The sequence below is a fragment of the Mesocricetus auratus genome, unplaced genomic scaffold, assembly GCF_017639785.1.
Source record: "Mesocricetus auratus isolate SY011 unplaced genomic scaffold, BCM_Maur_2.0 Super-Scaffold_15014, whole genome shotgun sequence".
Taxonomy (NCBI): Eukaryota; Metazoa; Chordata; class Mammalia; order Rodentia; family Cricetidae; genus Mesocricetus; species Mesocricetus auratus.
In genome coordinates, this window is record NW_024429186.1 from 14,009,716 (window position 1) to 14,022,049 (window position 12,334).

At 47.7% G+C, this 12,334-nt stretch overlaps 1 protein-coding gene and 1 long non-coding RNA gene across 3 annotated transcripts; one reads left to right on the plus strand and one right to left on the minus strand.

The window, feature by feature from the left end:
* Positions 1-3,386: 3,386 nt before the first annotated feature.
* On the minus strand, positions 3,387-6,368 carry LOC121139448. 2 transcript variants are annotated; one of them, XR_005876405.1, is made up of 4 exons: positions 6,229-6,368; positions 5,541-5,696; positions 4,292-4,473; positions 3,387-3,904 (listed from the first exon to the last, which is right to left on the minus strand). It is a non-coding gene; the product is annotated as an uncharacterized LOC121139448 (long non-coding RNA). The 2 variants fall into 2 exon arrangements; XR_005876406.1 differs by having other exon boundaries at positions 3,388-3,904; positions 4,341-4,473.
* Positions 6,369-6,386: 18 nt separating this feature from the next.
* Positions 6,387-12,253, plus strand: Tcl1a (TCL1 family AKT coactivator A). Its single transcript, XM_005068264.3, has 4 exons — positions 6,387-6,678; positions 10,563-10,733; positions 11,101-11,161; positions 11,534-12,253. Exons 1-3 carry the CDS (start codon positions 6,559-6,561, stop codon positions 11,155-11,157), a joined length of 348 nt encoding a protein of 115 aa, XP_005068321.1. The 5' UTR covers positions 6,387-6,558; the 3' UTR covers positions 11,158-11,161; positions 11,534-12,253.
* The last annotated feature ends 81 nt before the right edge of the window (positions 12,254-12,334 follow it).

The following is a 12,334-nucleotide window of genomic DNA, read 5'->3' on the forward strand; positions in this document are numbered from 1 at the left end:
ACTTTGTCCCTAAAGCCAGAGTCAAATTTGACCCTAACCCTGTGCAAAAACAAACAAACAACAAAAACAAAAACAAAAAACAAGCAAACAAAAAAAAAACTAGCCAATCCCTGAGCAGGAGATTAAAATCTGACCAATCGCCACTCTGTAAGCCCTATATAAACCCTGCATCTGTTTGTGGCTGTTGGTGCCACTCCTGGATTCTTCCCTCCCAATAAACCCCTTTGATGAGCTTTAAGTGAAGATCTTCTTTCTTCTTTTGCAGCAGAGTGGAACGAGTGGGGCTGTAACACTTTTGCAGGGGAAACCTTCCCTTGGCCGAGCAGAGGCCGAGAGTTGTTACACTCTGCTCTCCAGCAGCGGAGCTAAACTGTAGCAACTTCACCCATGAAACCTTTTCCTGCCGGAGCAAAACTGCTACATTGGGCAAACATCCGCAGCTGGGAAACCCTCTCCTGCCAGAACAGAGCTGATAGACTAGGGAAGCCTTTCCCTGAAGCAGGGGCTGTAAGCTGCTATGCTTACTGTGGCTTGTCTTTGGCTCCCGAGCTCGAGGATACCTTCCCCTCTGAGCTGTGTAACACTCAGTATTCTGTGACTCCCGAGTGCCAGAATACCTGTCCCATTGGATCTGTCAAAAATGCCTGCAGCTACCCCCAGCAAGAGCTGCCTTACACAGACCAGGTTTATCAGGCATTCTAGAAGAGTCACCCCCCCATTCTCAGGTATATAAAGAAGTTGGACATGGAACATTCACCATGCCCTCCCAAAGAATGAGGGCTCTGTGACAAGACCAGGCATTGAGGGCTGGGTGGGCAACCTGAAACCCCTGTGTCCTGTGACTAGGGATTGATTTAACAGATGCAGAAAAGACCGAGAAAATGCAACACAAATTCATGGGGGAAAGAACAGAAAAAAGGGACGTGGGAACCTAGAAGTAAGGGTATTCTTTAGTCTAATCATGTGTTATCTGCTCAAACTTATGTCTAGCATTGTGCTTACTGGTTAATTTTCAGAAGTGCTCTTTATATTTACTGTCATGTTACCTTATTCTTCACTCATGTTGAAACAAGGGCTCACTGTGTGTCCGAAGGCTTGACCGGAACTTGCCGTCCTCTTCCCTCATCCTCCCTGGGTGTGAGGATTGCATGCCAGGGCCATCATGCCCCAGCAGCATTCCTACTAAAGACAGATGATCCCAACACTGACCCCTGCTATGTGAAGGACCCTAGCAAACAGCAAAGGCCAATGAGACAAAAAGACAGAGCTAGATACTGAGAGAAGGAGTGACAAAGACAGATAGATACATAAGGACAGGGGAAGAAAACTGTTACAGATAAACCAACCATTAAAATGAATGCAAGCATCTAAAAGGGATGCTAAGGACAGGAATACCACCAAAATTCAATATTAGTTCATCATGTCAGAAACTAGAATTAAAAATACAAGTATAAGACCTGAGTTCGAATTTCTAGCACTCCTGTAAAAAGCCAGGCATAGCTGCCCATGCACATTATCCCAGCATTAAGAGGTGGACACAGGAGGATCCTGACAGCTTGCTGGTCAGCTAGCTTAGTTCAAATGGCGATCTTCCTGCTCAGTGACAGTGTGGTGCCTGCAACTCCGAGATATCAGGAAAAGAAAGACCACATGTCCAGCTGTTTGTACTAAGAAGTGTCTTTATTTTGCAAGTGCTAATAGGTCTCTCTCTTGTAGGAGGGAGCAGTCTTGTATATAGTCTTACAACACAGTAGAAAAAACCCAGGTGGAAGAGAGCAGTGTTTTCCTCGTGCTAGATGTTGATGTCAGTGGGACATTGCGGGGGCAGTAGGCTAGGACTAGAAAACAGGATGCACTTGTGGCTATCAGCTGACAAACAACTCAGAGACCCTGTGGGCTAGGCCCCAACATGAGAGAGCCTGTCTTAAGGCAACACAGAGAGAACAGAGGAAGACAGCGGATATCCAACTCTAGTCTCTATATGTGCACACATGGGTATACACAGCTTTACACTAATGTGAGTAAAACTATAAAATAACAGAACTATGTCAAACAAAAATACAATAATACTTTCAGGAAGATATTATAAAATCCCAATAAAGGCTAGTTTCTGCCTGGTGTCTCCTTTCAGTAAGATGTTGATAAACTCCCCCCAAAGACTAAGAAAAAAAATGTAAAGATGCAAATCTCCATAGGCAGTTAAAATAATTTTAAAAAAATGAAAAGGGCAGGGTCTCCCTGGTATTTCACATTCATAAATTATTTTAGAAGTGTGATTTTATCATAGAAACAGATAGCACAGATAGAGCTCAGAAAGAGACCCACAGAAATCTGATGTTTAAGGACTTTTGGTAGAAGAATTCTTGACCTGAAAAGACTGGAGAAAATATGACTCCCAACTAGGTTGCTCCCTAATGTACATGGGATAATACATTCACATACCTCAGATATCAAAATAAGTCCCACCCCATGTAACTGACTAGAATTCCATAGGAAATAACACTGAAATCACAAATCTAGCTCAAGAAATCTCTGCCCTTGCAGAAGAGCTGGATTTGATTCTCAACACCTATGTGGTAGCTCACAAACATCTGTAACTCCAGTTCCAGGGGGCTTGTCACCCTTCTCTGTGGGCACCAGGCACACATTTGATGCCAAACATGCAGGTAAAATACCCATACTTTGAAAAAATAATTTTAAAAAATGCAGACTCTTGCCGGGCGGTGGTGGCGCACGCCTTTAATCCCAGCACTCGGGAGGCAGAGGCAGGCGGATCTCTGTGAGTTCGAGGCCAGGCTGGACCGACAGCCTCCAAAACAGAGAAACCCTGTCTCATAAAACCAGAAAAAAAAATGCAGACTCTTAAGGCCCACCCTAATTCTACTTAATTTAGAATTAAGTAGACTTAATTCCAACTCTAACTCAAATTAGGATCTACATTTTAACAAGATCTCTCCATGCACTGATGGTTCCTCAATAAAACTTCCAGAAAACTCTTTAAATTCAAATAGACAGTTGCTTAGTGGACAAAATGCAGTGCCTGACTCTATCTGGGACATCTTCATCCCAGCCCGTCCAATAATCTAGAGACGAAATTTCAACCCCTCTGATAAAATAGCTACACCCTGAACTCACCAGATCAACAGTTTTCATTATCTCACCCTACCCCAGGCACAAGCAAGGATCCTGTACACACCTACACACTGGGGTTTCTGTGTTTTATACCCTGGCAAGATCTCAGACCTTTACAATTCAGTAAGCCTGATGTGTTATGTACGGCTCCCTGTCCATAAAAGATCAGATTGGAAGCAGCAAACCTGAAGTGGGGCAAAGGGGAAGGAGTAAAATACAGAGCCGGAGTGAGGTCTACAATGAGGTGTGTGTGACCATCAAAAGAATAGCTTTGACATTTTCGTAGTTACTTAGTTTTATTAATCTGTTCACACCTCAAAACTGGCTCAGATCCTAGAGGAGTAGTCCTCTCTGTTGAATCGCCCCAATTGTCCTTTAAACAGAGAGAGGACTGACAGTTTCTACTCAAGCCTCAGTCTCCCTGGATCCCATATGCTTGGTCTAGTGTAGTGCTTCTCAGCCTGTGGGTGGCGACCGCTTTGGGTCAATTTGTAACAATGAAAATACATTCTGCATACCAGATACTTGCCATTCATAACAGTAGCAAAATTACAGTTACAAAGTAGCAAAGAAAATAATATTATGGTTGGGGGTCACCACATGAGGAACTGTAACAAGGGTCGCAGTGTTGGGATGGTTGAGAAACACCGGGCAGGTCAAGTGTAGGGTCCAGAGGCCTGGATACCTGAGTAGCTTCTAGTTAGCCTCTTTATAGGCTGAGGCATCGATGGTGATGGTTGGTTATACAGCGGACTTGATTGCCACAATATTCCTATAAGAAAAAACACCTTATATGTAAGAAATGAGTTCGACCCTAAACAAGAGAACTAAATGTCACAGGCACCTGTACCTAACTCTTGAGTCACAGGGACATGCAGAGAACTTGGGACTATGGGCATCTTGCAATTCTGAAACAACCCTCCCCCCTCCTCCCAGGAATCACCAGGGGTTCTTGTCCCAATGCTGTCTTACTCCAGAGGCCTAAGTGGGTTCCCAATCCACATTCTTTACAAGCTCCAGATGGTGCAGCTGTGGTTAGCCCTAAGAACCACACTTGTGGTCCGAGACTCTAGAACCGGCCCTCCTTCTGGCCACTACCCACACTTGGACATCCAGACAAGGAGGCTTGACTCAAAACTACAGGTTTTCCTGAGCTGACCTCAGGGGCTTGGGGCTCTCAGGCATGCCCTTCTCCACCGTGAAGCAACCTTATTGGTGGATCCTGTGACATGCTTAGAACACAGCTTGCTCTGATCATCCATTGCAGAAAGGGAGCACTGAGGCCAAGCCGGCAAAGGACTGACCAAGTTCACAAGTGACTGCAGTCCGTGGAAATGAGACCTGAGGCAGGACACAAAGGCAACATCAGTTCAGGGGCCTTGCAGGATGGCTGCTTCGTGAGGAAGGAAAGAAAGATTCAAAAGGGAACAGAGAAGTCTAAAGCTGTCTGCCAGGCAAGGGGCCAGCACACTGAGATTGTGAAGATAACTAACTGGCCTGGAGGCTTTCGGCTTGAGACCATACAATAGCTACTGGCCCCGCTCCTGGGTTGTGGAATTTGCATGAAAAAAGGTATCAAACTGGCCTCTCATCCATCCCCATCACTCTTTCATTTCTTTCTGAAATAGCTAGCAAGAACGGAGTCTACCATTGCTCAATATTAAACACACAAACAAACAAAACAAACCATACAAACTTCCAGAAGTATTCTAGAGTGAGGAGAAAGGGAAACATTCCTAGAATGGTCACCTCACAACGGGACACACTGTTTTCCCCAGCACCTCCCAGGAAAGTAGAGTACAGGAATGAAAGCAACAATTCAGTGACATTCCCAGGCCATGCCTGTGCCAAGAACCAGCCACCCTGGCTCCTGGGGAGACGATACCCCCTTGCCACAAAAGCCGTGCCAGCAGTACTATTAGAACTGGACTTGTGGGCCAGTGAGAAGGCTCAGTAGGTGAAGGTGTTTGCCACCAAGCCTGACAGGCTGTGTTCAATCCCAGGGACCTACATGGTGGAAGGCGACAACTGACTCCACAATGCCCTTCTCCGACCCCGCATGTGCTCCCCAATACAAACACAATAATAGTGAATTAAAATAACTAAATACACTAGGCTCATTATCTGCACTCACCCAGAACTTCCCCACCAAGCTTATTCCAAAAATGTCACCTTCCTATGCAGCTATCTGGATCTGGGGACAAAGAGCCATCTATAGGGAAATCAGCCTGAAAAGCCACCAGCCTGAATACTAAACGTTAACACCACTAAGAGCTGCACTGGTCTGCAGGCCTGAGTCTTTTCTTAGTTTCTTTTCCTGGATAATCTGAATGTACCCGGCTGACCTCAGCCCATCTTGGCATATCCGGGGGATTTGACCCAACGTCCACACTTGATCACTCACTGACCTTCCAAAGACCACAAGTGGCTTCCTCGGTGGATCCTCAGAGAGGAAAGAACTAGAAGGTGAGGCTCAGAACTGCTGGCTGTTTGAGCAACGGGCCTGGAACTTGTTTTTACATGTTTTTCATTAATTTCTTAATTGATTTACTGGACACGTGTTACTGTAAAATAAAGGGAAGTCATTTTTCCTCATTTGTTTACAACGAGACAGTTTTGATTGAGCAACCCAGAGACTTTCCAAATCCATTACTCTTGGGGTGTAGGAAGGATTTCTTTTTAAGCTTTGGTCTGGAATGGTGTGTTCACCAAGTCGGAGCACAAAGACAGAGAAACCCGTGTTTTCAAAAGTCTGTTTCGCAAGACCTATTAGAAGACCACAGCCTCATCAGAGCCATGGAAAAAGTCATGTGGGAAAGAGGGAGGGCACACGAACTGAACTTTGCGAAGGAAATTGCCTCCGACACCCCAAAGGACAGACTGAAAGTGACAGAGAGAACCCTGGAGGGTCCGGAAGTGGGCCATGTTCTCTCGGGTCTCTGATCCCAGAAGTGGAGACGGACCTCGCCCCGGGTGGCCTGCCATAGGGGTGCGGCCTGTGCAGTCACACACACACACAATAACTGACGTGGACCTTGGGATTCCAGCATAGAGAAAGCAGAGGGCAGTGTCTCCTAAGACGGGACTTGGGTGTACCTTTGCTGTGGCCGGGTATACCCGGAGGAGTCCAGAACTAACTGGACTTGAAGAAGCCTTAGGTCTGATGGGATCAGGTCTGCAAGCCAGTGCGGCCTGCCGGAGACCCAGAAGCCCTCTGGTTGCCCTGCCTACCATCGTTGAGGTTCGCCCCACCCACTCTGTTCGCCCCGCCCCGTCCCGCCTCATCTCGCTCTAGGGGGCGCAGGCGCACACCTGGTGGCAATAAATAGTCTAGGTTCTCGTTGCCCACCACCAGGGAGTAGTTTTTTTTTTTTTTATCAGATATTGCCTTTGCAAATTTTTTGCTTCTTGCTCCAACCGTATGCCATGGCCGAACAGCCGACGTACAGAACAGAGACACCCCAAGACCCCCAACGCCTGTGGATCTGGGAGAAGCACGTGTACTTGGATGAGAATAAACGAAGCTGGCTGCCCATAGTCCTCAAGGTACCAACAGCCTTGGGGCCAGCAGATGGGGCAGCAGGGGTGTGTCCTGCCTGGGACTTTGAGTCCTGGTAGCTGGAGACCAGGGGACAGAGGGTCCCTTGTGCCAGAAACAGAAGGGCTAGGGAGGCCGCAGATGAAAGTCTTTGGGTTGGGCCTGGTAGGCCTGGAAAGGAGGGTGGGAACCCCCTGAGCACAATGGATAAGGCCCCCTCATACCTAGCTTGGGGTGTGACTATCATTTAGGGTGAAACAGCTTTCCGAAACCATAAAATTGGAATATCTTTAAGGCATCTAGTAGCGTCCATATCGGTAATAAGATTTAACTTTGTTACACTTATGGAAACCTCCGGATGGGTCTTAATGAATGTTGATGTTTTAAAAAAAAATCTCTTCTAGGAGTACTTTTCCGGCAGAAATTATTGACATGCCTCCCACTTGTAAAAACCAACGAAAGCTTTAAAAGCAGAATTAAAACTGTGGAGACATAGTGTGATAAGCTAGAGAGCCGTTAGGGACTAGGGACTGTCTTCACTCGGGAAAGCCGGGTTTTGTGAACCTCACTGACGTTGGGTGCCGCTAGTAGGTGGTGCAACCACGATTCTGGGCTCTAAAATTTACACTCTTGCTGCCGTTTTACAATATTAAGTTTACATGCATCTAGTTTTTTAAGGTTAAAGTCAAATGTGTGAAGAAAACGTAGGTGGGTATTTTTATTATGAAGTTGTGCAAATTTCTCTTTTTTTTTTTTTTTTTTTTTTTTTTTTTTGGTTTTTCAAGACAGGGTTTCTCTGTGTAACTGTCCTGGCTGTCCTAGAACTCTGCTTTGTAGCAGGCTGGCCTCAAACTCCCAGAGATCCGCCTGCCTCGTGCTGGGATTAAAGGCGTGCACCACCGCTGTAAGCATGTAAGATGTATATATATATATCAGGTATATATATATATATATATATATATATATATATATATATATAATCAGGTTAGCCACTATGTTTTTCACCCAAACCATGAACCAGAGAGCATTTCAGAGCTCTGGTAGGTGTTGTCTGGACAGGAGCCTTGTAACAAACTACAACACAGGATTTACTTCTCAGGACTGACAGAGCCAAGGATATATATGTGAATATTGAAAAAAATATATATGTATGTATCAGTGGTTAGACTATTGACTAAGGAGTCCTGAATGCTAGCATGCTTACACAACTGCCACTGTGATCCGAGCTACCAGTTCTAATTTATCTCATTGGCAGAACATTTCACAAAACTGTTTTCACCTGGGAAAACACGAGTCAAACATAGGTGAGTGCTTAGTGCATACACCAAACACAGGTCTGCGCTGCCGGGTTGCAGTGAATGCGGTAGAAGCCCTATTATTGGGAAGGTCGTACAGTGTGAGTTGGGTGACCACCACAAGGACAACAAGGCTGGTGGGGGGTCCTGTGGGAGAAAGGAACTGGAGACGGGAAGGGAGGCAGTGAGTTGTTCTGTAGTGAGTTGTGAAGTCGGTTTGTAGTTGCATGTCATATTTTTTGAGTCATTTTGTTTGGGGTTTCAAATTGCTTTTGTTTTTCCCTGCCCCGTCCCGCCCCCGACCTGGGTAGTGCTGAGGAAGAAACCTGGGACCCTGTGTGTATTAGATGAGAGAGCTGTACTGCCGAGCTATAGCCCAGCCATTTGCACAATGCTCTTAACTTCAACTTTGAAACTTGGCCCTAGTTACTTAGGTTGACCTTGAGTTCCCTCTGTAGCCTTGAACTTGTGATTCTCCTGCCTCAGCTTACTGAGTAGTCCATTGCAGGCCACTAGATCTTAACTGGGAGTATCCTATAGAATTTGATTTGCAGGGTTTTGTTGGTTTTTGTGTGTTTCGGTGGTGAATTTTTTTTTTGTTGTTGTTGTTGTTTGGGATTTTCATCCCAAGTTGATAGATAAAACTCTTTTTCAGGAGCTGGTGAGATGGCTAAGAAGGTAAAGGTGCTTGTCACCCAAACTGATGGCCTGAGTGTGGTTCCCAGTACCCACATCATCCAAGAGAGCTGACTCCCGCAAGCTTTGGCCCATTTGTGCCTGTGTGGCGCACGCCTTTAATTTCAGCACCTGGGAGGCAGAGGCTGGTGGCTAGATCTCTGTGAGTGTGAGGCCAGCCTGGTCTATATAGCAAGTTCCAGGCCAGCTGGGGTGATAGGTTGAGACCCCCGCTTCAAAACCACAAATTTGCACTCATTTCCATTAATAAACCTGGAAGTCTGGTTCTCCACACTAACATTGGTTTGTGCAATATTTGTTCTTTATAGACATACATTTGAACAAAGGACTGACTCAAAGGACCTCTCTGTAGATTTGGGGAGGCTTTCTGTAGACAGTGAAGACGTCCCCCCTCCACACACACACACACACACACACACAACACACACACACACACAAGGCATTCTGGCTAGACGGAAGTGACGAAGGGAACACTGGGAGAAGAGGGAGGCAGAGATGCTCTGTGTATGCTTTGTGGACTTCTGTGGGCCCTGGGCTCACTCTGTGCGTGAGGAGGCAGGCCTGACTTTTAGATCCCCACCCTGGTGTCTAAAGACCGTAAGTGAAGAAGTAGTTGCCATGGCCCAGGAGAACCATGTCCGGGATGGGGAAATGCTGCCTGTCACCAGAGCCACAGTGTTAGAAATGGGTGTGGGGGTGTCTCAAGAAAATGATCATATAACCCAAAGCATGTCAGCGAGACAGAAAGTTGTATGTTCATAGGTTGTGGAGCTGTGCCACAGGGGGCCTGAGTCCCATTCTGGTTGGTCAAGAGTTCAGCCTCTTCACAGTTGAATAAGTTTGAGTTGTGCAGTCCATAACCAAAGTGTAACTTTGAAAATAGGACACAACCTTGAGCCCAGACTTTGATCTTAGAAATACGCTGACTGGAAGGGGATTTTTTTTTTTTTTTTTTTTGCTAGCGGTATCGTGCCAACCTCTTTAGAGATGGCGCTTCATCTCATTTAACCCTCTGATAGAAAAGACAGTGTGCTTTGTTTACAGTTCCCACAAGGGTCTGTAGACAGACACCTCATTTGAAAGAGGGCGTTGGACAAAATCAAAGTCAGACCCCCCCCCCCCCGACAGGGCTGGAATAAAGAAAGTGTTTGCCTTGCAAGCATAAGGTCTTGACTTCAATCCCCAGAGTTCAAGTTTAGAAACCTAGTGTTGTAGATGTTGCTAGTCATCCCAGAACTGGGGAAGCAGATACGCTCAGATTTCTAGAGTATGCTCACTGACCAGCCAAACTAGATTTGTGTGTGTGTGTGTGTGTGCGTGCGCGTGCGTGTGCGTGTGTGTGTGTGTGTGTGTGCGCGCGCGTGCGTGCGTGCACATGTCCATGCATGCTGCAAGCCAACAAGAGACTTTGTCTTTTTGTTTTGTTTTGAGACAGGGTTTCTCTGTGGCTTTGGAGGCTGTCGTGGAACTAGCTCTTGTCTCACAGAGATCTGCCTGTCTCTGCCCTCCTGAGCGCTGGGATTAAAGGCATGCGCCACCAGCTAGAGACTTTGTCTTAAATAAATAAGTAAATAAAGAAGTGAAAGAAAAATTGGATGGTGTCGAACACGTGGCACCTTAAGGTTATCCTCTCTGCACTTGGTGCCTGAACTTCCCCCACACCTATGGGGCCATGTTGGAGGGCTCGGCGGCTTAGCAACAGGAGGGTTGGCAGGAAAAAGTGCACCCCCAAGGATGGCTAGACCCTGTCAGAGCCCCCTGTGGAGTTGAAACCAGGGTCAGTTCTGTGCGTTGGGTCAGCCCCTGCTGCTGAGTGATAAGATGGGAACTGGGGGTTGTGCCTGGGGGAGCCCGGCAGTGGTAAGCAGGAGGTGAAGGTGTGTTCTGTTCTTCCTCTGCAGACTGATGAAAAAGTCCAGGTGATCTTGCGCCAGCAAGACGTCCCCTTGGGGCTTGCTATGATCCCTGAGCAGCTGGAGGCATACGAGCTGCCTTTAATGTGGCAACTGTACCCAGGGAAGAAGTACCGTGGCAGTGACTCCATGCTCTGGCAGATACTGTACCACATCAAGGCAAGCACAGCTCCCATGGACTAGGAGGGTCATTTCCAGTGGTCCTGCTCTCAACTTGGGGCTGGCCTGGGCTAGCTCTGTATCCCTCCATCCTAGCACCAGAAGCTAAGCTAATGGAAGGGGGAACTAACTGCCGATTTGTTTTTCTTTTTGAATGGGTTAGAGAGATAGAAGAGGCTATCTTCTGAGGTCTCTCCTTGGCACAAGGAGTCCTCTGTGGTAGTCACTGAGACCAGTGGAGAGAGCTAGCCCCCCCTCCCACTCAGGTCCCAGTGCTGCCCCAGGCTAAAGAAAGCTTAGCCAGAGTGGAAGGGGAGTTCTGGGGGCTGGGTCTGATTACTCTTGTCTCTCTCCTTCCCCACCTCAGTTCAGAGGCGTGGAGGACATGCTGCTTGAACTGATGGAGTCCGAAGACTATCCATGACTCGGTGAGTGCACCGGGCTCCGTCAGGAAGGGGTAGTGCCAGCCCCTCCCCGGCAGCTGTCCTCAGAGAGAGCCCAGGGTGAGACAAGCTTCCCAGAAGTGTCCGTGTGTCTTCCTTTACCACCTTAGCAGCTCCAGCTACAACCGTGTTCACGGGGCACCCCAGGTCACCATGGTTCACGATCAGTTGTCACTGTGTGACTTGTACAGACGTAGATTTTCCATCTTACCCGCTCTCTTCACTGGGTTGGTGTTTGCCCTGGCCCAGGTATGAGACGTGAGGCTCGGCCTCCGGAACCAACTGAGCAGCCGCCCAGCAGCCCCACTGCCTGCTCCTCCCCTGTACCTCTGACCCTGCCTTCTCATCTCTCCCCAGGTCCTGCAGCTCCTGTCTCCCTTGCCTCCCCAGGCCCGCACGAGACATATTTGTACTTATAATCGCTTTGCTGCTCCCCTCCTTCCTCCTCCACACTGGGTTCCAGGAAGAAATCTGGCCGGAGGCTCCCCCTTCCCGTGCTCCTACAGCCTGCTCAGCTGCCCTGGCTGACCCTCCACTCTGTTGTCTCCCCGGCAAGTGGCACCAGAGAAATGCCTGGTTCTTACCGTCTCTAGGTGCTGTGATCTGAGCCCTCTCAACTGACTAATTTTGCAGACTCTCCCTTTTGTCCCTTGGGGTAACCAGTGCCTGGCTTTTGAGCTATCCCACTCCCTCATTGGTCGCTCAGTTATACATGTATCCCGAGGGACAAGGACTAGTCACTTGAATCTGGTCAGCTCTACCATCTGTCAAGGTGCTGTGCCTGTACCCACTTGACCTGTGAAACCCCACCTACCCAACAAACTTAGGCTTGGTCGCAAAGCAGTATAAGGCCTGAGAGTTTCATGCCCCTCCTCGGAACCCAGGAGCTTGCAGCCAGGGATATGCCTACAGATGGCCCTCACTAGGGCAGGAGGCCAGGCAATGGAGCTGGTTTAGATGAGTCCTCAGATTGGGGCTCCCTCTCTTCACTGGTACCCATATACCTGAGCGATCGGATGCTGTATTTAATGTAATGCTGTGTTTTATGTTGCTGATTAAATATGTTGTCTAACCTGTGCCAGATCATCTTGTATCCTTGACCTAGATGCTAGTGGATAAGGGAGAAACTGGGGATACCCAGTAAGAACGCTGAAAGGG

Coding starts and splice junctions, on each gene's coding strand:
- Tcl1a (XM_005068264.3), top strand. CDS start 6,559: ATGGCCGAACAGCCGACGTACAGAACAGAGACACCCCAAGACCCCCAA. Junction 6,679..10,562: donor GGCTGCCCATAGTCCTCAAG/GTACCAACAGCC, acceptor CTTCCTCTGCAG/ACTGATGAAAAAGTCCAGGT. Junction 10,734..11,100: donor AGATACTGTACCACATCAAG/GCAAGCACAGCT, acceptor TCCCCACCTCAG/TTCAGAGGCGTGGAGGACAT.